The 25,455-nt window shown below is 36.1% G+C and overlaps 1 protein-coding gene across 2 annotated transcripts; it reads left to right on the forward strand.

Annotated features, from left to right (window-relative positions):
* Positions 1-23,525, forward strand: ghrhra (growth hormone releasing hormone receptor a). Of its 2 annotated transcripts, none has more exons than XM_086175729.1 (13): positions 1-205; positions 911-1,019; positions 10,219-10,326; positions 12,196-12,296; positions 12,561-12,658; positions 13,013-13,145; positions 14,758-14,911; positions 16,000-16,060; positions 16,216-16,285; positions 16,405-16,499; positions 20,533-20,662; positions 21,901-21,942; positions 22,654-23,525. In XM_086175729.1, the coding sequence occupies exons 1-13, from the start codon at positions 122-124 to the stop codon at positions 22,798-22,800; spliced, it is 1,332 nt and encodes a 443-aa protein (XP_086031855.1). In that variant the 5' UTR covers positions 1-121; the 3' UTR covers positions 22,801-23,525. The 2 variants fall into 2 exon arrangements, with proteins under 2 accessions (XP_086031855.1, XP_086031856.1); XM_086175730.1 differs by having other exon boundaries at positions 20,536-20,662.
* Positions 23,526-25,455: the final 1,930 nt, after the last annotated feature.

Below are 25,455 nucleotides of genomic sequence, written 5' to 3' on the forward strand. Positions count from 1 at the left end.
TTCATCTATTTTTGGTTGACAGTGAACATATTTTGATCTCAGAAAGAAAGAAGTCTGTCTTTTATGAAGTGCATTGGATCAAATCTGTTTTTTGCGGGGTATAAGGAAGAAGGATAAGAATATGGTAACGTATTCTGAAGGATTTACTGGACGACATGAGATATTCTTACTACTCGTTTATCTTACTCTGTGGCGGATACCTCTGGTAAGTGGCAGGTTCACGCTCCTTTTATATCTGCAAAAATTACTCCCGTCCTTTCGGGCTAAACATAACATTTCTATGTGGAAAAGACCCAGAAGAATATTCAATTGTAAATTACAGATTTAAACAAACAAACAAACAAAGACGCTTCTAATAAAGGAAGCGTGCTTTTTGCTCAACTTATATCTCGTACGTGTATGGATATTATTAACCTGTGTTCTCGGATCATGTAGGTAGCAGCCTAGTTTTCATCAAGCTGGTGGTGCCTGTTAGTCACGCCTTGTGACCTGCGCATCTCCCCTGTCAGCTGCAGGATTCGCATCACATCGGCAGAAGAGTGTGGATGATGGATATAAAATAAACAAACAAACTCATATCCAAAAGTGGTCTGAATTGATTGGAGGCTGAACTTAATTTGAGTATGATGGGCTATAGTGGCAAAATTGAGACAAAAATGGCAATAATTTTGTTGCATATGTTGACAGATGTAGAGGAAAAATAAGTCAATTAAATGTGTTTTCTTCTGTTGATAATATTTAATACTGGTCTAATACTGCTTACAAACCAAACCTTTATTAGAAATGTCACATATAAATAAAGACATAAGCAGACAGACAGACAGACAGACACTGACAGACAGACCCACACACACACACACACACACACACACCTGCTTCACAGTAGATAACAAGTTGTGTCATGTTTCAGACTGAAGGGATTCATCCAGACTGTGCCATCATTTCTCAGCACCTAAGGGCTCGTGAGCTATGTAGCCAGACAAGGAGGAGTGAGGCGCAAAATCAAACGGACAACAGTGGTGGGTTCAACATTGTTTTTAGACAATGCATACACACAGACACACACACACACACACACACACACACACACACACACACACATAGATGTATTTTCGAAAATAGTTGTGGCGATACCCTTAATGCAATGCTTTGTAAATCGGCAGCCTAAAACAAAAAATACAATTACAATTAAGAAATCATGTTTTGTCTTATCAAAACTCCAACAGTATCTATAGTCATATAATGGAATTTGTTAGTTTGTGAGAAAATATTTTGGTAATCTGAATTAATGCAATTCTCTTGCGTATGGATGGAAAATAGCGTGAAGGTAGAATTTTGTTTACAGTGTACAGAACTGAGGTATCGCTGGATATTCTTGAGGTCTCTCTTTATTTTGCCAATTTCTCTTGTGTAAATGATACATCATCAGAAGCAATAATTTTTATTTCACTGCAGACATAGGGAGCAAACTGCTGTGCCACAAAATCACACATCATTGTGGATCAGGGCAAACAGACATCAGCTGTTTCTTTATTCTGTTGGCTGGCCCAGTGGCTGACATTTGCATATATTGCAGACACTTACATATAAACTTTTTTTTTTAATTATTTTTAACTTTAACTACAAGATTAATAGACTCGTCAAGTAGAACCTGTCATGTGAATAATTCTTGTAATCTTTAGGGGGATTTGTAGCAGATTCTTTGTTATTTTCCTCATTACTTTAACGATAATAAATTACTGCTGATGACTTTGACTCTCCCTTACATGCTTATTACAATTTCTGGCAAATTATAATATTTTGTGTGTGTTTTTCTGTAAAAACTATTGCTGGAATAGGCTTTTTTTTAAAAATCTGGTCTCTGAAAATCATTTGTTGACTCGTCATCTATATCTCACATCTCAAAGGAGGGGTATCCCGCAGTTTGGGACCCCCTGCTCTAGGGATCTGTATGGTTGAACACCAAAAAAGGACAATCTGACATAATCTAAAAATTTTCTTTCAAACCAAGAACACATCTGGTGATATGTAAGCGGAGATGCTATTGCATCAGGAGGTTTTGTATGCTTGAGCTGTACAACCAGTTCTCCATCAGCAAAAAGAACAGAAAAGATGAATGCAGTTTGCCAGACTGGGTCTCACCTCATGGGTTAAAGTTTTGTAATCCTCTGCTTTAAGGGGAGATGTAGCAGCAACTTATTGATTTGATTTTTGCCCAAATGAAAAAGCAATGCTAGTAAGGGCAAAGATGGAGATGGTTTTGTTGATCATATAAATACTCTCACCTCACACTTGAAGGGTTTGAGTATGATGAACGGGATTCTTAGAGCTGTTTACGGCTTTGCATTATTTTATAGTAATAATTTGCTTATCAACGGTTGGCACAGAGGTCATGGCATACTTATTCATAAAATTTCAGAATCTACATGTATGGGCGTAAGCCTCTAAAACGTTCAGGTGTTCACATGTTTCCTGTACAATCAAAATGTTGACTAATGATCGAGATCATACTGCATAGTGCACACAAGATAAGAACCATATTAAGACGGACCATTCGCAGTGTCGTTGTCAGGCCAGTCAAAACATGCTGCATTGCATCTCAAGCTGGATCTTCCAAAATTCTTCTTTATACTCTACCCTTACCCCTAACATGCCCTATGATGGGGTGCTTAATACTCTTGACCTGCTTTGGGCAACGACCACATGACTAGTTTCAAGGGGCCAAGAGAATTTTTTTTATCAGTTAAAACATAAATAACTGCTTTCAAACAAGGTTTTTGTCTCTAATATAGCCCTGGCAGTGTTTAAACAGAATAGGGTCCTTCCAAGGATACACCTGTAATGTATTCATATATCTTTGGTAAAGGAAGTTTGTCATGGAATATGTATGAGTGGCTTGCTTTGTAGTTCAACCAATTCATGAGTTACTTTATTTTTTTTGTAATGAATCAAGCAAGGCTATTTCTTACCCCTGTTTGTTAGAGGCAAGACAATAGCAATAAAGTGTGTTTTAGAAAAGAAAAGTAAGAAGTTAAGATAACTTTAAAATAATAAAAATTTCCAAGAGAACGAAATCATAGATTTATCGAATTAGAACAGAGGCACAGTAAGGTATCTCTCTTTTATTGAATGCAAAAACAGTGCGAAACAAATGATAATCCCATTTTCGTGACTGATAAAAGCAATTAGCTGGATAAGTAAAGGAGTAAAACATGATTGAAGGGTGGTTTACCAATAGAGGAACCTGCAGCTTGCCCAATTGCACCAAAGTGGGTGCTTCAGGCTGATATGCCAACCTGTGGTGCACAATTGGCTGAAGTCAGCCAAATCCCATGACTTTGCAACCCAGAAGGGTGTGGGGAACATATACTTCACAATTAACCTCTACTGATGAACCAGCCTTATAAAGTCTTCAAAGGTTTCACACTGCAAAGCTGTCAGGTAAACATGTGGCTGTCTCTGGATCAACCCAGCTGGCTGACAGTCTGGACAAGGTCAAACAAAGGATTTAAATGTCAAGATTTAGCAATTTATCTCATACCACTGTCTCATTGGGCCACTGGAAATGTGTGACAATTCTGTTCTGAATTCTGTTCTGAAAATTGGCACGAAGGACAGCAACTACATGTTTCAGGTATATCTGGGCCACAGTATTACTGCTATTTTTTGTGATAAACATCTTGAAAAATCCAGTTATTTGTCATTGGCCTGGGCTACAAACAGGTATCGCTGGATACTACGACTAGGCAGGACAAACTTTGGATGGCAACCGAGACAAAAGAGGGTTGAAAACACTTGATATGGAAAGTGTTATATATTGAGATCATATAATTCAACATAGCCACTTCCAAGAACCTTTGTGAGTTTAATGTGTTTTACGCCCACAGGCCCCATTGCTAAGCTCCTGATTTTGGCTCATGTATTTTACCTTTTACCATTGGTAATGACATAAATTAATCAAAAAAGTGTTGACCAACACCCAAGTTTGCAGCTATTATTAAAACATCAGGTGGGAATAGTAAGATTTGAACGTCTGAATTAATAGACATGAAGGGAAACGTGCTAATAGATCATTACTTTTAGCCAACATCAGCGGCACAAATGGGCAACCTGAGAGGCTGCTGTATAACAGTCAAAGGTGGAAGTTCTACCAAGCATGGCTCATCTTCCTGTTTAGGTGTATGTATGACATCCTTCTCCAAGCTCAGAACTTGTATCTATTGAACAGAGTAGATTTGCATTTCAAGCCTGGCTCTCCCCAATACCCTAGTTCGTAGCAAAGCTGTGGATATGTATGACACCATGACCAGGTTATGTATGAGCTTACAGGAATACTCAAGACACACAGGAAAGAGGGAAAAGAGGCCAGCTTTGCAATATTACAGGGGAAGATCCAGCTGATCAGGTTGATCAAGGTCACCATAAACTCCTCATAGCTTGAAACCATTGCTGGTCCATCCCTACAATCCAGTCTTCATAATGAACTGACTATTCCATGGAAGCGGGGTATACAGTAGAGGCTATCTGTAGAAAGAAAAAAAGGTTCACAAGGCTTGCAGCTCTGTGGTCACAAGCTGGGTGAAGAGCTTCCTCCTACCCATCGGAAAATTGTGGTGGAGGCTATACTCAGACATTCACACAATTGCACCAAAAAAAACGCTGTGAAACCCCCATCGTGAGGAGGTTGAATGATTGTGTTTCTTGTTCTATCTTTCCAAAAGGGGAAGAATGAGAGGGAAAATGGAAATCCCTTGGCATAAAGCTGGAAGCGGCAGGAATATGTTCTTGGCAACCAAGGTGTTTCAGGATTAAGCAATACAGTGAAAGGACGGTTCCTTCCAGTGGAGCCTATAGTTTGTCAGATGATGCCACTGGAAACGCCATTGTACACATAACTTTTGATTGTCTAAATGGGATTGGTTGAAATATTTTCCGTTTGTTTGCCACTGTTCTTTGTATGGGTCAATGACGAACACATTTGTGTGTGGCTGATTCCAGAGCTGTGCAACATGATACGTAATATTGCTGTAATAACACTGAAAATAGAGCACAGATAAAGATGTGAATGTCAATGAAAAGTGTTTGACCCATTTAAATTATATCCATCACTCCATTATTTTCCTGCTTATCCCGCACTCAGGGATGCTGGAGTTTATGTCATTGGGCGAGAGGTAGGATACACCCTAACTCTTGTCCAATGATTGCAGGGTCACATATGGAGACAAACAATCGGGTGTCTTTCCAATTTTTCCAATTAATCACCTTCATGTTTTTCGATTGTTAGAGGAAACACACACATCCCTACAACGGTTTATGTTGATGTTGTCCCCGCTGCGGGAATCAAACCAGGGTCCTTCTTACTTCTCACACAGCCCACACATTACCTATCTGCATATATCCCGCCTTAACTTGCTTCTAACATCAAAGTGTGAAGTCTAGCCTGTCAGAAATACCAAGATGTTATGATATGAGGCGGTGGTGCTCATGAAAGTACAAAGAGCAGTTTCCATTTTCGGAAACTCTGATGCTTTTGATTAAAAGGGACTTCAGAGTCAACACAACCATGAAGTTCATAGGGGTTGCTTCAACTTTGCCATGTTTTCAGTGCTTTTATTGATGGTGGCTGTTTGTTGATTTGATATGACAGGTTAGTTAATGTGTAAACATGATTGTAAATGTTTCGGGTTGTGTCCTCCCTTTATAAAACCCAGTACTGGCAATCTGACGTCCCCCTTTTCTTTCTTTTATCAAGGTCTGACTTGTCTCTCCAACCTTCATTGACACATTACATACAAACTAATTTTGAGTCTCCAAGATGGTTCTGGTTTCAGTGAGGATAATATAATCAGAACTTCATTAGAGGCTTCTTTTTTGTATGATGATGAACTTTAACATTTCAGACTAATTTGATTGTAATTACCAGTGATAACACTACTGTGAGAAAACCTTTTAAAGCTTTTAAAATGTTGCTCATTACACAGATAAACGGCTGCTGATGATTCTGTCAAGCTAAATTGCTCTGTGTATCCATCAGTGTGGTACCAACCATTTTCATGACATCCAATAGAACAGAGCTCAAATTTATTTTTTTGGGTAACAGTTTACTAATCCAGTTGGTGTTGAGTATCATATGTTGCATGCTACAATTTAACATGCAAATTAAATCAATTATGTAAACCACATTTTTGAGACTCAAAATTGGCTTATTTTTGAGTTGTAAATATACATTTCATGGTGTTAAAGCATCCACCGATCCAACACTTCATTTATATTAATTTATATTAGAGTTCCAGGAATTTGTCAGGTTGCAGACTTAGTCAATTCTAAAAAAAAAAAAAACAGTTCAGTGTATCTGGCTTAAAACATTTTAAATACACATTTTATAAATTTATATGCTTAAGATTACCATCATTTCAAGCAGGGACCCCTGTCAAAGACCAAAATGTTAAGATGCTAACATTTGGTTGGATGCAGAGTAAAATGATGAACACAACCTAAACTTGATTTTCACTTCCCACTATGATCTAACATTAGTCACATGTTTTTTTTCTGATTTAAATTGCCATATGTGACAATGAAGTTATCGATACATATGTTATTTAAGACAATCAATGGGACCTTTTGCATTGTGTAAAATTCTACCTTTGTTTTTTGTTTTTTTTTGACATATTTGGGTGAATGCACTTGGTACATAAATTGTATTTTACATATAAAAGAATATTAGCAATTTAATGATAACAGATAACTGCAGGGACTCCTAAGCCCAATATTGCTTTGACTGTGATATGTTTTAGTTTGTTTGGAAATGAAACAAACGAACCATTTCATGGAATGTTACAAATCATAGATTTTACCAGAACACGCTGAATATTAAATGTGAAATGTGTCATATAAAACTTAAGAATACTACTCAGATGTCGATCATTGTTGATGAATAAGGACAAGAGCAAAGTAAGAGCATTACATTGCAGGAGAAAGTGCACTTTTCCCCATCCATCAAATTTTAAGCACGCTGTTTCAGTTTTATAATATCATAAATTACATATATGATTGAAACAATGTGGTTGAGTTCCAAGAAATTGTCATCTCTATCCGTCCTGCTATTTTTCCACATTTTAGATGAAAATGCTTAATGCTCTAAAATGTCAGTTTCAGATGAGAATACATGGAAGGGATCCTGGTTGTAGACAAGCTTAAAATAGGAAGAATAATTTATTGAATTCTGCATATAGCTTTGATGAGTGGCTTGGCCAGCTTCTAGTTGATTAACTAACCAATGACAAACTTAATATAATGTCTTAATTGCCAATAAATGATAAGAGGTGAAATGTGTCACTCTTAATTTGTATAACCTTCTAATTTAAAACAAGCTGACACAACAAAATGTTGGGCCATGCCCTGACATTCTGTGATTCAATCAAGTCTAGCTATATCGATACCCTGTTCAGCTGGAATTAATGCTGAGGCTGAAATAATGACAAGTCTGCTATTCTTTGTTTCAATTAAGAGAACATTTCAAATGTACTACTCTCCAAACCAAAAAGTGAAAACTTAGTGTTCTTATCCCTAATTAGAATTAATAATGGAGGAAGAGTAATCCTTGTCAAAATCTTATTGTGCCAACTGGATTTGATTTCTTTACTTGAAGATGTTTTGCCTCTCATCACAGGGGCTTCTTCAGTTCCAATGGACTGCTGTATAAACTCAAAATCTTGTGGAATAAAATCTCTCAATCCCCAAGAATAACAATGTTATCAGACATTGAAGAGGATTACTTGAACTAAATTCCCGCCAATTCCATGGAGTCACTCAGTCACATCAAATTCAACATACCGAGTAAATGTCAGAAATAAAGATGACGGGGATTGCTATTTTTGTTTTGTAAAGATTTTGAGGTTTTAATTGCAGTAAAGTGAAGAGCTAGAAAAACCAAAATGTGATTCTATAACTTCTTATAGGCATCTCTATAACTGATGCCTGAGTCACTGAGAAATTTACTTGTCTGTTTTAAAGGAGAGCACGGTGTATGCACACCACCCCTAAAAAAACCATTGATGACAAGAATATGTTTTTTGTATTATATGTTGTATTATTTAGAGCAACGCGGTGGTGTTGTGGTTAGCGCTTCAGCCTCACAACATAGATGACCCTGATTTAATTCCAACTCCATCTTTCTGTGTGGAGTCTGCATTGTGTCTGCATGGGTTTTCCGCCGGTTTCTCCGGTTTCTTCCCACATTCCAAAAACATGCAGCAATTTAATTCGGGGGGGAAAAAATTGCCCCAAATGAGCGAGTGAGTGAATGTGGTCTGTCAATTGACTGGCGACCAGTCCAGGGTGTACCCCGCCTCTCGCCCGATGACAGCTGGGATAGTCTCCAACTCCCGCTCCATCGCGACCCTGAGTGCAGGATAAGCAGCAGAAGACAGATGGATGGATGTTCCAAAACATGCGAGAGCTTCACCTTTATTCATAAACCTAATTTCCTGCTGAAAAAAATAGGTTAGACATTTATTTTCATCTCACTGCAGCCTTGGGGCTGAATGCAAAAGACGCTAAATAAAAATATGCAAAAATAATGCATTTCTGCTAGAGATTGGTGGCAGATATCTGCAGAGACACTTGCAGCTACCTCTCATTCAAACAATGTCTCCACATTTTGTCACTTCAATAACTAGGAGTTTTCAGATTGAAATTCCTCTATCAATAGCTGTCTCTTCCTGCTATAGCTCGGGCTTGTCTTCTGGTTCTATCTATCTATCTATCTATCTATCTATCTATCTATCTATCTATCTATCTATCTATCTATCTATCTATCTATCTATCTATCTATCTATCTATCTATCTATCTATCTATCTATCTATCTATCTATCTATCTATCTATCTATCTATCTATCTATCGCACATCTGAATTGCAGAATAACTCAATGACTATGGTGTGTGATTATTTCATCATTTTTTTATTCTTTATTTTTGTGTGAACTTTAAAATGTGACTTCAACAGTTCCTGAAACATGCTTTTTGAGGATATGAAACTAAGCCTGAAGATAGAAAAAAATGTTCCTTCTCACAGGAAAAAAAATATAGGGAAAATGGTGATTGTAGCTTTATGGTCCAGTGAGGTTGTTGTCTGCATCACATGCATCATCTGTTGAAGACTGATAGAATAAATGATGAGACTGACTGATCTGCTCCTTCCCTGTCAGTTGTGACATGATTCTCTTGACAGCATCTTTCTTTTTAAACAAACAAGGAAGCTTACTCAAGACGTAACCATTTTACACAAGCTAATTCATGCATTTGGTTTATTGTTGATGTGCTCTTAGGGTTTAATGGATATACATTAGATTTTTTTTTAATGTGAGTCACAGAGGATGCTTAAACAAGATATTTAGATGGAAAATTCCAAATAAAAGAAGAAGTGTTTATTTTGCATTATCTTCCTACTAAGCTTTGAGCAGTTTTTAATTAATCACACACCATTACAGGGTATTACAAAGTAAATATATAACTCCGTGCATTTAAGCAAATTCAACCAACAGGCTATGGGTCACTATGACCTCAAACATGCACTTGCATTTGTCCAGTAAGTCTATCTATCCCTTTGTCATAATCTTGTTATTTCTGTTATTACTCAATTCATGTTAAATGTAATCATGTGATTTATGTGAATATTACACAAATATAATTTAACAGTCTAACAGTGACATCAACAAATGATATTGAGCTGGTGATTTTCAAGAGAAAAAGAAAAGCAACTTACTCCTGTATTAACTGAACGGTAGTCCTAATTTTGGATGTTGTTTTTCAATCTAATTTTTTTTTTTTTATCGGAAACTGTGTTGCCTCCATGCATGAACTGAGGCAGAATTCACAGTCTGAATGAAGTAGTAGAAATCATGGACAAAGTGTCTAAACTTGCTTTCTTTTATCAACAAGCTTAAAGTCTAGTTTCCATAAACAAACATGCGCCAGTGAAATGAGAGTTTATTATTAAGATAACAAATGTAAAACACAAATCTGATTATAATTACAAAGTTGATCGAGGTTAAATTTCAATTGTTGTCCTTTATCTTTTAGTTAAACACAGTATTTGATCAAAATATGTTTTCTTTTTATTCCACTCACACAAAAGCCAACTCAGTTGTTTATTTGTTAAGTTTTTTTGCGAGATCTGACTGATTGACTTGCATGTTTTTCCCATGTTATGTTTATAGCATGTAAAACGGAGTGGGATGAGATTGGGTGTTGGATGCGAGCTGAAATTGGGCAGGTGGTCAACATATCCTGCTCTGAGGTCTTCCAGCATTTCTCCAGCAACCAAGGTTAGTTCAGCATTGTTCTCCATTCAACCCAATGTCTAACTATGTGATGATGGAAGTCTGATAATGAACCCTTGACTGTTTGTCAACATTCCAAATGTATGACTATATACATTTTGAAATAGAAGTATAAGTAACCATCAAGTTTCGACGTGTTACCGGTAAAACACAAGCTTGCTTGCCTTCAGTTTTGCCAGTCTGTATGAAAAAAGAAAAGAAAAGAAAACACAACAAAAAAGTTGGAAAAGGAAAAGAAAAATCCCATTTGTTATTTTCTATTATTCTCCACTAACTTTATCACGAGGCAGTCAAACACATTCCAACAGTTTAAAACTGTTATTATTGTAACCGTGACTTAAACTTCCACAAGCAAGCTCATTACAAGAGCAGCTAGAATAATCAAGGTAATGCAAACACTCTTTTTTGTGTTGGTGCATTGCATCTTTAGTGCTGTATAATCTGCCATGCTTACTCAAGATCAAGTCCCCCAGCTGAGGAAACACAGCATGAATAATTCATATTCTTTGGCACAAATATGTATATAAATACAAATCCACAAGATTTCTGGCAGATTATGTTGAATGAGTTCCAGATATGAGATCTGCTGATAATTTTGTGGCACTACAAAGAGGATGCTGATAACACAAATGTGATACGCTATACAGTTCTTTTACGTTATGTAAATAAATGGTATTGAAAACACAGACACTCCATAAACCCTCTCCTAAATACCGCTTGTAATATAAAGTTTAGTTTTTGTTTTCACTCATGTTTTTACCACTTTACTTATTTAACATCATTAAACTAAGAGAGGCACCTTCAAATAAAATGCATTATTATTTTTATGATATAAATCTTTTACGCTGGAAAAGAAACAGATGTGCCAAATTGAGTTAAACCGCATGTTTTACCTGTAAATTCTTTTCTGTTACTCACTCTCTTTTTAAAATATGCAAGCCATATTTCAATGGATATAACTTTGCACTTTGCACTCTCTGCACTGATTTCTCAATGTGGGTATAGGATCAGGAAACTGAGCTTGAGGATAATGTCGTTTCTTTAACTTAGACTGAAATTAAGCGTCTTTTTTTTATCCTGAATCATACTCATCACTATAAACTACAAATATCATGTAAACATTTCTCATATCCAAGGAAAAACAGACAACTTGTTTAATGGGACAGTGTAGGCATGTGAATCAAGGCAGGCCATGTAGAAGTTTGCTGCTGCTCTCAGTGTTACCTCTGAATCCCCAAACACTGTTGTTCTGGGAAACCCTGACATCTGCTGTTTCCACATGGATGTAAATGAGGAGTAAATCTCACTATCAGTACATGAAAACATCAGATATTTTGGACTGGGAACACTATTAAAGTCAAACATTCAAAAAATAGAAATGTAAATAAGGAGATCTAAATATGTTAACTGTCAAGAGAATGGAGATGAAACACTTCTATAGAAACCTAGCAGCAGCATTTCGAGGATGGAACTCTGTACATCGTCGTAGACTTGTACAAACTTAAGAATTAGAAACAGGAAGTGCTGCACTCTTTGTTGGAATATTCTTTAATTTTCTTCAATAGTAAATATTTGATCTAAAACTTGACTTTATGTCTTATTTGACGTATTAATTCCCCTTGCACAACCAGCTCATCGCACTGATATTTCGACCTCAGCCTCTTTCCATAATCGCATCTAAATCAGTAAAAACAAACAAGTCAAAAAACACGTAAATAAATAGTTGTGATGGATAGTTTCCATCTATTTAAAAATGAAACTACTTGAGAACACAATAAAACATAGTGATATTGTTGAACAATTTTTTTTACTGATTGTATATTGCCATCTCTGTTGCACTTGCACTTCTGTAAGGCTATGTTTACAGGAACTGCACCATGTATGGTTGGTCAGACATGTTCCCACCCTATGAGAAAGCTTGTCCTTTCAGTGATGACAGAGAACCTGAATCAGAGGTACAGACATGGTTTAAATTATGCTTGTCTTTCATTTTAAGTCTATCTTTATGCTTACAGCAAGGACATCACAGCACTGCTATCTTTTATTCTAAAAATACATGTAATCTTGTCAAAACACGCTTGTAGGTGACTTGCATGCTGATTTTATTTGTCAGGCCCTTTCTACAGTTGAGGTAATCACAAAGAAAATATTTCGTTGTCATTTTCCACCCTAATTTGCGTGCTTTCTCTTCTTTGCCCTGCATATTTATCCGTCTCCAGACGAATTACCTCTCCGTCTTCAGACAGGTTTACTCTGTTGGCTATGCTACCTCACTTGTTTCCCTCATAACAGCCATAGTGGTGTTCATAGCCTTCAGGTAAGAGCCTCAATCAAATAATAATCATGTAAATTATGTGCTAATACACATTTCAAAACGGTTACATAATTATCAGATCACTGGGCAAATTAATAATGATCAGTAATGGCAGAGATTTCAGTTACACTGCTGTTTAGTTTTTCGTAACAATAAATACAACATAATGATGGGCTGCTGGGGTGTATTTTGATTATGCAAAAATCAACATTGCTGTTTTAACCACAGCTCAGGCAGTGTTTAACATGCTTTAGAAAATTCGAAGTCTAAAGATAAAAACAGGCATTTTTTTTTTAATGTTTATCTCTCTCTTAATGTGTAGTCCTCCCAATTGCTCTTCCCTTCTGTCTCATTCAGAAAATTTCGATGCACCAGGAACTATATCCACATCAACCTCTTCTCCTCTTTCATCCTGCGAGCCAGTGCTGTTTTCATTAAAGACGCCGTGCTTTTTTCTGATGAGACCCTGGATCACTGCTCCATGTCCACGGTCAGCACCAATTAGTCCATGGTGTTTCCACTTTATGCAGGTTCAAGTATCAGCTGTGATTTCAATGGAACTATAGACAGGAAGAGTGAAACAGGGAAGACCAACCAAAGACAAGCAAAATGCCATTAACCCTCTTGCTATAAAAGTAACATGGTAAGACAGGAGATAGTCATACTTATTGTGTTTGTAGATTAAATTGTCATGAAATAGAGTCTGCATCTTTATGTATGCCTTTATTTATTTTATACATACTCAAGAAATAAATATGATAAAACATAGTTGTTGTTTACTTAGAGTTATATTTTTTCACAGCAGTTTTTAACTGTCTTGACAATTTATTTGATTTGCGTGATGCTTTTTTTTTCCCTTTTTGTTTGTGGCATACCTGCACCTTGGCCTGTAGTGGGGGTTATTAAGTTAATTTATTATTGTGTCACTTTCAGTTCAAGCCAACTTTTATGCCTGTCCTTTGCTATTGAGTTTAAATATTTCTTTATTAGACACATTGTTTTGGTTTATTGACAGGTTAATATTATCATCAATATTTGAACGCAAATACTTCAGTATCAAAATTTCTGATAAATATTTCTGAAAAACAGCTTAATATAGTGATACTTACCGTAATATGTTCTATACACTGACAAAATGCAAAACTGTTTGACCTTATGAAAAGAAAGAACTCTCCCCACCCCATTTCTCATATGAAAATGATTATTAAAACACCACAGATCGAGATGGAGTGGGTCCCATTAAAACTGGAGAAATTAATTTTATGCTTTTGCTCCAATGCAAGGTATGAGTCGCATGATTTTGATCGGATGTAAATTTGCCTTTGAGATTAATGTCATGAAGTGCCAATGGCCTATTTCTTTTAGATTTAAATCAAACCATTATATCATATGGAGTGACATTTTTTTCTGCCGCACATGATTCAGTTGATGAAAGATGAGAAAAAATATACTTCATGGGCAAGGACCCCCAAAAAAACTTGATGACAAAAAGAAGGGGCATAACATACACTAGTGGGATTTACACACACACAGATTTGCAAGGTGTTCATTTGAAAATCTTAACATGTTAAATTACTTTAACCCACTGGCACTGTAAGAAGTATTTGTTTTTGAATAAAAGTATATGTATTATTGTCATTATAGTCCCCAAAACAGGACAAGGTGTTTTAGTCTTTTTCCTATGAACCCCCCATATTAACTTGCAAAAAATTCAATGAAGCAAAAATGCAGCACTAACTAAAATATTAATTGGTTGGTGCTGCATTTTTGTTCTTTAAGAGATTATTTTAAGCATCTTCTCGACAATAAAATTCTTTATTATATATCTCAACTCTTAAGTTTCATAATTCAGTTTTTTTGGAACTCTGAAGTGTTGCCGACTTCCAATTTTCAGAACACTATAATTAAGGAATATGTTTTACACTAATTATTTTTGGATGTAAAATTAGTTAGTTGTGCTTCATGCGGTCATGGCATAGTATAATATGAAAATAATGCATGAGAATATCACTATGTTGCATAGTCAAGTACTTTTATTACAAGTACAGCTCATTTATTTAATGTGATGTGCTGGAGCTTTGCTTGGTTTTCTTTTTCTTCAGAAAGCGTGCAAGTCTGCTGTGGCTTTCTTTCAATTCAGTATTCTGGCCAATTACTTCTGGCTGCTGGTGGAGGGCATGTATCTGCAGACTTTATTGGCCTTGACATTCGTTTCTCAGAGGAAATACTTCTGGTGGTACTTCCTGATTGGATGGGGTGAGTGAGATGGCTGTCATTAATTTTCCTAGGGGCTCATTCCATTAATTCATTATATTATGTGTGAGAGTTGTACAACATTTAATGTACTTACATAAACGTTCAGCAATTCTGTTACCATGGAAAAAATGTGTTTGTATGAGCGGTTGGTGTTTTCTAGACAGAATTTGTCTTCTTAATAATAATAATAATACATACGATTTGTATAGCGCTTTTCACGGTACACAAAGACGCTTCTTGAGCATACTATCTACATCTATACTATCTATACCATTTTATTTTTCTTTTTTGCATTATTATTAAATTCTGTGTTATTTTCTGACTTGGCCTGTGTCTTGATTTCTTCATGGTTTGTTCCTTTGGATGCTTTAAACAAAATACTATTCTTTGGTTCTGCCACTACAAGAAGAGCCAACTCATAGACATTTCAAATAACAGTGGAGTTAAAAGGTGAGATGTCAAGATTTTGAAATGCAAAGGTTTTATCATAATCTTTGGAATTAGTTTCTCTTAAATGCGTTCTTCACTTGCTTTATTTGAGTACTGTAGATGCAAAATGGGCAAGAACATCTGCAACTGCTTCTATATTAACAACCTCAGTCATCAGTTTGGTGGTTTTAATATTCATACCTTTTTTACCCATTTATATGGATGATTAGAGGAAGAAAAACTTGCATTGGACATCTTCAAACCATCTGACAGAAATTTCAAATAAACATTTCTCGTAGCTACTGAGAATACATGTTATATCCAGTCAAACTTACTCATACGCTCTTGAAAAAACTTGTCAATACATATCTTTACCTGAGAAGCATACAGGACAATATGTTTGTGCTGTAGACAAAGTGGTCGGTTTCCAAATGTGCTGTTGTGTTTTGCCTTATGTATCCCATTTATTGGTGTATTTTTTCTTCTAACCCCCTGTTTCTCATGTTTTAATCCTGTATTGATTCCTTGTTTTGGTACATAGGACATAGAAGCATCTAATACATGATGTTGCTATGTGCCAACTTACGTATCAGTGCTAACAATCAATGTTGCCCGATTTAAATTTCTCACCATTACATTTTTCTGCACCCATCTTGTAGGACTCCCCTCAGCTGTGATCATACTTTGGGTTTTGACCAGATTCTTCTATGATGACAGAGGGTATGATTTATCAGCTGATTTGCTGCCAAACTATAATATATTTCCTTGTATCTGTTTTTTTGAGCACTTGTATTTAGTTGTATTCATGCTTGTAAATCAAGTTGAGTTTAAACCTATTTCAATTAATTTTAGTCAAATTTTGTCTTTACTTCAAGTTGCTGGGATGACACAGACAATGTTGGTATTTGGTGGATTATTAAAGGACCAATTACAGCCTCTTTGCTGGTGAGTGTTTTCTCCTGATTTTGTTCAGTTTCAATTGCAGAGTCATTAAAAAATGTGGACTTTTTTTAGAAATATTATTCAGTAATAATATGTCACATTTGTGAATATAACCCCCTTAGGTCAACATCGTCATTTTCATCAATGTGATCCGGATTCTGGTTCAGAAACTCAAATCCTCAGCCATAGCTGGAAGCAGTGATGCTGGACATTTTATGTGAGTCCTAAACCCATACTGACAGTAAAATTAATTCTAACATGACTCATTGGATCCAAAAATCGTAAGTGTTTTCATCTATGAAAATGAATTAAATGAAACTTAAAATGATTTAATTAACATTTGACAAATTATTATTTTTTTCAATCACAGCTTTTCATCACCTCAAGCATGTTGACTGTATCGTTTCTAACAGTAAATAATGTTTTTTAGTCCAACGCGTTCATGTAATAATGAATACAATTAACTGTAATAAAATACTTATAACATAATAATAATGAGACAACCTTTTATGATCAAAAGTTTTCTTACTTGTTGGTATGTAGCAAATTATGCATAGCTAAACCATCCAGCAGAGAATGGGGTCCTTTTTTCTTTATTTCTGCATTTAAGCAGGGCTGGTTCAGGCACTTATACATATACATATATATATATATATCTACAGGCTCTTTGGAGCAGCAAACCTGTTTCTTATTTGCTTATTTCTTTACTGATTTTATGCATTAATACGAGATATGGTGTCTTGCTAGAGCTCAGATCTGCACTTGATAAGTTGCAGATAATTCAATACAGACCGCTTGGATCCAGGATTCAATTGAAATAAGGAGCACAGATGAGAACATACACAAAAACCATAAGTCAACACCCACAACACTCGTCTAAAAACTCATATAAAAACAAAAACACTGCAGAAATGTATCATGGCAGATTTTAATGGAGGATGGAGTGGGATGGAGTAGGAATAAAGTGGTTTTACGACAAAGTTGATGAGGCGTGGCGCAGAAGGTAGAGCAATTGTCTTTGGAACCAAACATTCTTGGTATGATTCCTGGCCTGTCAAAACACTGAACTCCCAACTGCTCCCCTGGCACTGATGAATGGCTACTACTGCTCATGGTTCATCCATGATGGGTTAATTGCAGAGAATGAATTTTTCCACGAGGGATTAATAGAGGAAAAATGATTATTAAAACTTTCTTTTGACTCTTTTTCGGATAACATCAGTTTTAGGTAAGTGTTGCGCACTCGGACATTAGAAAGGGCATCTGGGTGTGTAGACTTTAAGATAATTTCTTTTATCTGAAAATACAGAACACAATAACATCATCCTCACATGCAAGCTGCAGGTGTCTCTCATACAACTGAGTGAAACACCTACAATATTCACTCTGCACATTATGCATGCAGTGATTTAAATACATACTCCAAAACTGACCACACTCTGCACCCACATACCAGTCGCATATCAGCAGGTTACAAGTAATTGGATGATTTTCACATCTTATACATAGACAGACTCACTCGGCGTAATATAACACAAAATTCTTTATTTGTTACATTGGCTGCAGGGCATTAGTGAAATTATGCATTTTATTCATTAACCGTGTGCAGCAGGCAGCCACTGATCAGCACCCCAAGAGCAGTTCTTGCTCAACAATACTTTGACGTGCTGAGTTCAGGAATCAAACCTGGGACTTTCCAATTCTAGGACAACCAGTTTCACCTGAGCAGCATCGCAACTGAGATTGCAAATATCAAACACATTTCTAATGCATCTATTCCACTACTGTTATACATCTTTTCACCAATTTTACTCACCTGCAAATACAAAACATAAGCACATAGACATACCCGCACATACTAGGGCTCCCGCTAAAAACTGAATGCCACTTTTGTGTACTCGTGTCAGCAGGTTTCTATGTGACCCAAAGTTTTACTCATTTTGCAATTTATTAACTTGCAGATATGTCATTGTAGGTGCAACTGAATAAATACAACAGATGACTGAGCAAAAAAGCCAATGCAGCAAAGTGCAGTCTTGAAATAGATAAAATAACAAATGCCAATTTGGGGGACGATCTCAAATATTCATTTTATGCTAAATATTGCTGTGAGTCCCGTCAAGGAAATGGCATTGCTCTACAAAAAGAGGGGTTGCATTTACTTGAATTGAATATGTGCAACAGATTTTCACTGCTAATAGAGTACTGAAAAGAACTTCAGATGGCGGCTTGAATAGAAGTGCTAAAATGAGATTAGATTTAATGTTTAGACTTGATATTAATTATATGTGCGTCAGCAGTGAAAGAGGTCTGTTTCCCATCCAGTTGGAGTAAATGCAGGAGGAGGAGAATTGAAATGGAAATATATTGGAAAAGTTCTGTAATTGTAGCAAATACCAAAGTAGATAGGGAAGTTGATGTCCCTAAAAATAGATCAAACTTAAAACAGATAAAATATTGACAACTGTTCCCATGTATGTAAATGAATTCAATTGGTTTAGTATAGACTTTAAGTCAAAAATTACAAAAATTACAAAAATTACACAGATTGCAGTCATTAGTCATGGCTGTTACAGACATGGATGAAAAACAAAATACATTTTGAATGCCGATGGCAGTACTAAAGGCAATAACAACAACATGTGGAATCAAAGCAGCAACAAAAGTTTGTTTTACAAAAAGTCAGACATTATAACTTCATTACTTGGCTGGGTTTACTCTGAAATCTGAGTAAAACCTTAATGATGACATGGTACCAGTTAAGATTTATTCCAAGGTTTTTGGAGCTCATCTAAAGTAGTCATCTGAGGCTTCAGTCCTAGTTAGGGGTTGATGAGGTCATTTTTTTATTAAAATCAAATATTTTATTTATTCAATTTCCTAATACATACTGTATGGAAGACAGATGTGCTAAATTGTCCTATTTGTAGTTTCACTTTTCATTACTTGAGTAATTATAGTACTGTCTGAAAATATTTGTTGTCCGGGATGACTGAAAACATGGAACATAGTGCAAGATGACTCTGGATATACAGTTATTTTCACGATTTGCCAATTAAACAAGATTGTAATAAAATGTAGAAAGATTCAATTACAATAGCCAAACCTTTATTATGGAGATAGAGATCTGATAAGAGTTCAAGCCAGAAATAGATTATTGAATTTATTGTAAATTCCTTTATCTGACATCTTCTTTGATGCAGACTCTTGTTTGGTAGAATTCATTTGGAATATAATGGTATAAAAATAGAATATGATACCAGAAATAGAATACCCCCCCCCCCCCCACCATAACAGGATTGTTTTGCTTCATGTTCCACACAATGAAAAGAATCACACTTGATGTTTTAAAAGTCCTAGCTCAAGGAACAGTTGTGACGTCATTATTGCTGCCACTCAGAAAATACATTTCATGGAGGTTTTTACTCTGAGTCTGAGACTCTGATTTTTTTTTTTGCCAAAACTGTATATATAAAACTATATATCTCTTTGGAAAAGACAGGTAGCACAGTTGGAGGTATGCTAAAATACTGAGGTTCCCTTTGGGTGTGGCAAAGATGGACAGGATAAGGAATAAGTCCACCAGAGAGACAGCACATTTTAGATTTTTTTTTTTGAGATAAAGTCAGACTGAGATGGTTTAGACATGTACGGTGGATATAAAATAAATATTTGGATAGAAGGATGCTGTGGCTGGAACTGCCTGTCTGGGGGCCTGGAGGAAGAGATTTATGGATGTAGTGAAAATAGAGTTAGTTGACATGAGAGAAGGGAATGCAGAGAATAGGATTAAATGAAGGCTAATTATTTTCTGTGTTGACATGTCAGAGGAACAACCATAAGGATAAGAAGGTTCCTAATTATGTAACCGTGCCATGAAATAAAGTGAAGTTAGTGGAATAATGTCAACCCAACAGTGACATTTAAATGATTAAACATCACAAACTCTATCAAAGCAGCTGTGAGGTTTAATTACCCTGATTGGGCAGGTGGCAGAGCAGTCTGTCATCTTACATAAAACAAATAATAAAATACAGAAAAACAAAACTGAAATGAAAAAGCGAGAAATACAATGATTTTTTTTGAAGAACACAAAAACCTTTTAAAATGAATCTATTTATTCACTTAAATTAGGTTTATTTGACTTGTGATGATTGACCTTAAAGGGGATTATTTCAAGAATTAAACCAAAATGAAGTATTTATATGTTCTCCTTTTGCTTATTTATTTCTTTGAATGTTTTTCCTCAGAAGGCTGGCAAAATCCACCCTGTTTCTCATTCCTTTGTTTGGAATGCATTACACGGTATTTGCTTTCCTGCCTGAGAACACTGGAGTGGCAGCCAGACTCTACATCGAGCTGGGACTGGGATCCTTTCAGGTATAACACAAAAAAGGGGAAGCAGAGTACAGGCTGAACAGATGTTTACCGAAGATGTATAATTTATACTTAAGTGCTTTTATATTTTTAAACAGAAAGCAGGTTACTATAGAGCTACAATAGTGTAGGGTATGAAACAGAAGTTAAGATTATATGAGTATATACTTACAGGGTGAAGACTTTGTAATTCATTCATTTATTCCTCATCAAACTTTCACTTCAAATTAAGGTTTGCTCAGCCAGAGGTAGGGATAAATTCTGAAACTTTAAACTGAAATGATTTTGCTGATTTTGCTTATTTCAAATACATTACTGACCTAAACTACAGGAGTATAGAAAACATAATAAAACCAATAAAGTGTGATATAAGCCTGTCAAATCTAGTGAAGTTATGTTGGGTGCAATGGAAAAGAGTTTCTCTGGATACATTTCAAAAATATAACTAATATATAAGGTACCTGATCACCTCATTGTAATTCATGTTTGAGGATGCTTTTCAGTCTGCTTTCATTTATTTATTTTTTGTTTTATTTGTAACTTTTTGCTTTACTGATCTTATGTTTTGTCAGGTTTTTCAGCTTTTTTATTTTCTTTGATGTTTTCACAGTAAATTGGGTTTTAGCCATATTAAATTTGTTGTCAGACTGAACCTTGATGGATGGACTAAGAATTGTAATAGTATAATTACTTTACATTACTCCGATAAACAGCAGTATAATCCTTTTCTAAATTCAGTACTCACATTGTAATTGAAACATAAGGTTTTACAAGAGCCTTTCATTTTAAGCAATAATAAAACAAAATTCTAAAGAGCCATGGTATTGGTACAATTGGTACAATTTTTGAAGTTCACTGTGCCTAATATGAAAGATATAAAATGAACCCTACAAATATATAGAACTTTATACCGGTTCTGAAGCATAAATAGCAAAATAAATTTTGGCAAAAGAGTTTTAAAGCAGACCAAAACCAAATGATGAAAATACATAAATAATATGTGTGACTTCAAAAGCAGTAAATATCTTTGACATTAAATGCCAATGCAAAATAAATGTTTGAATAAATGTTTACATATATGATGGGAAATCCTTTGAAAATAGAAGATAAGGACATTTTTAAGAGCTTCTTAAACAAAATATAATTTCTTTGTCTTCATCTGGATAGACCGAACCAAAAATGTTGATTTATGTACATTTTTTAAAAGTTATCACAATGTTTTTTTTTTTTCTCTCTTGTAGGGTTTTGTGGTAGCACTGCTTTACTGTTTCATGAATACAGAGGTAGGTCAATAGAGATGCATCATAAAAAAAGCAATCAAAACGGTGAAATGTTCTTAATTATGTTAAGGTTGACACCATTTGTTAACACCTACATCATCGAGTCCATCCTCACCTCCCCCATCAACATCTGGTACGCCACTGCCAACGCCAGAGACGAAGGCACACTTCAGCGTATCATCTGCAGAGAGAGTGATTGGTTGTAATCTACCTTCACTACAGGACCTGCACGCCTCCGGGACCTGCATGTACGCAGGCGTGCAGGCAAGATCCTGCGTGACCCCTCTCACCCAGCGCAGGAGGTTGCGGTCCATCATGACCAAAACTACCCACCGCAAAAAAAGTTTCTTCCCATCAGCAGCCTGCCTCATCAATAATGCCCCGGTTCCCCATTGACACCGTCCCTACCCCTCTATTGCACTGCTTTGCACAACTTGCCATTTTGCCCAACCAACCACAATCACCATGATTTCATTTTATTTTCACTTTATTTAATGGCTGTTATGTGTCTTTTTAGCACCGTTAACCAAAGTATATTCCATGTGGTCGTACAATTACTCGGTGAACAAAGCGGATCCGATGCTGATTCTGATTCTAAAATTATTAATTCATATTTGGGTCGGAAAAAAGAATTGGAGTCCTATCCTTTCTCTGAATTGTGCCTCGGCTTTAACCATATTTTCTGTTATTTGTAAATGATTAATTGTTCTGCAGGTCCAAACAGAGCTCCGGAGATGGTTCCGAAAATGTCACAATCACTCTCACCTCACCGCGGGTCGGCGAGGTGTTCCTCAGATCACCACCGGATCGTCTGGGGGTCACAGGAGGCCTCCACAAGCTTGCAATGTCTCCTCTGTGTGACTTTTCACTGGAGGAAAATTTTTAAAGTGCAAGACCCTATAATAAAGAAGAGTGATATTGTGGGACATTTCATCACAGCACAAATGGCGACTACATTGAGGCCCAACATTCAATGTAATCAAGATGGGGAGCCTGGAAATATAGGATGATAAAAATGCCAAAAGATGCATTTTATCACTCAGCAGAAGCTACAGTACGGAGGTGACAGACTGTTTTTTTTTTTTTTTTAAACCATGGGAGTTTGAAATGGCCTTGATCCGTATTACAGGAGGATAGTTTCACATTGTGTTTATATAATTGTGTTGAGGTTCAAATACAAGTGACTGCACAGAAACAGCTGTGGAAATAACGAATGTTTGAACTCAGCTAGTTATGCGGCTTGACGTGTTTGATTATTGTGAGCTCCACTGAGCCGAAACCGTTAACTGTTTGGCGTTTTCTGTAAATAAAGGATTAGAAATATGGTTCAGTTCCAAATTTGTAGTCTAGTATGATATTATCAAACCCTTGCTATTTTCACTCTTATTTTCTTAATTTGCATGATGTACTATATATTACTGTATCTGCAGTCCAGTGATAGTTTGACAAGACATAAACCATCCCTACAATGCAGAGGGCCTTTAACAACATTATCAGAACAAAATCATCATGGCTGTACTCTGAAAGATTTGAATTCACAAACAATCGTCTGAGAGATGCCCAATAAATAACAGAATTCCAGCTTATGTTGATCTTTGCCAATGTCCTTCTCTGATCTGCCAAAACCTATTGTTTCCTCTGCCACTTACATTCTTTGGATATGAGAATAGGAAAATAGTTAATTGAAGAAAAAAAAAAGATGAAAATATCCAAATGGTTGTCCAACATGTGGCTGGATGATTTAGAACTGCATTTGTTTGTGGGAAATTGGATTATGAAATAACATTTTGGCGGGGAAAAAGAGGAATAAAATCTGACACATGTATCTAATTCAATGTATGTATAGTTTTAGAATTCTTTTTCCATAGGGTAAAACAATCTAAACCACCTTGCTCCTCCTGGTGCTAAATATAGTTCTGTCCAGGGTTATGCTCAAATCCTGTAAGACAGGGTGATAACAGAACAACATTTAAATTGTGACTGCATTATGCTCACTTATGTACTAGGTATCTAAAGCTGTTATGCTTCGATTTGTTGGATACACAGGACATGAGTTAAAAAAAATTTTTTGAACTTACAATGTAGAGTGAATTTAATACATGTTTTTTGCAGCCGGCTTGTAATTATCCATATACAGAAGGTAATGTGGGAATGTTATGTTCTCAGTCTACTGTGATGCATTATATATCAAAATTCATCTTATTTTTTGACATTTTTCAAGCAACACACGAGGTATTTACAAATTTGCATCACCGTTACTTCTCCCAATATTCATCAAAATGTCAACGCTTGTTATTAGAATAGGCTTTTCCAAAGAGCAAAATGCCATTAAAAGGTACAATTTGTAGATAGGGTTTGACTCTTGAATAATAAAGTACAAGACTGATTGATCCTATTATAAACTGGCACTCAAAGTAATACGAGTGAGCTTCCTATGATTTATTTTAAAGGCTTTTTATTATTGCACAACTAATGAAACCACTGTTTTCCATTTGCCTATAATTTAATGATAGCTAGCATTTAAACCATACACCATATCATAATTACCCTTTGTAGTTCACTATATGTGGTAATTGGCACAAAAAAATCTCAAACAGTAGAAAAGTTCTAGAGCTGAGTGTTACAATTTGTAATTTTGTCCTATAATTTTTCCATGTTTCTCTCCATCCCTGAATGAGTTTTGTGTCTCTGTGTGGTTCATCCATGGTGGTTTCAGACTTTGATATATTATTTGTTTTTATGTTTTATTTTGCGCTTGCTTACTTTTTGCACCATTTCTTTGTCAGCTTCCAGCAGAATGGATTTCTTTTTATGCACTTGCCTGACCAAACTTCCTCACCCTACAATGAATTGGAAAGTGTAACAACAGTTAATGATTTAACAAAAAGAAGATGTCAGCTGGTGGGGAAGTGGGTAGCGTTTCTACTGAACAGCAAGAAGGTCCCTGGTCTGATTCCCATAGAGGGCCTGTCAGTGTGGAGTTTCCCTGTTCTACCCCACAATCCACAAAAACATGCAATAGTCTTATTGACCCAAAATTGCCCAGATGTGTGAATGAGAGGATAGTTGTTTATCTTTATATGTGGTTATAACCTGCCTCTTGAAATGAATATTGCATAGTTATATGCAAAGATGAGGATCTTGTTGGCAGTTGTGAGAGGACAAAAATTGAACTTTAATTAGTATGATGTTGCAACTGCAACACCACACTACTGAAAGCGTGTCTCAAGAAGACCAGCATGAAGAAAAAGGCTAATAGACCTGATTTTTCCTTGGCCAGATGTAGATCACCGGGGTCCGTCCCTGGAGTCAGGCCCGGGGACAGATCTTGATGGCATCCAGGCCAGGATTGGGCCCCATGCACCCATGAGGCCTGGCTGGGCTCAGCCTGAAAGGACAACGTTGATTTCCTTTCCCTTGGGCTCATCACCCATAGTAGGGGCCATGGGGATCTGGTGCACTGTGAGCCAGATTGTGGTCGGAGTGGGGGATCTTGGCAGTCCAATCTGCAGCTGC

This window comes from Fistularia commersonii, chromosome 28 (assembly GCF_037954325.1).
Source record: "Fistularia commersonii isolate RoL2024-O1a breed Wild chromosome 28, RoL_Fcom_v1.0, whole genome shotgun sequence".
NCBI classification, from domain to species: Eukaryota; Metazoa; Chordata; class Actinopteri; order Syngnathiformes; family Fistulariidae; genus Fistularia; species Fistularia commersonii.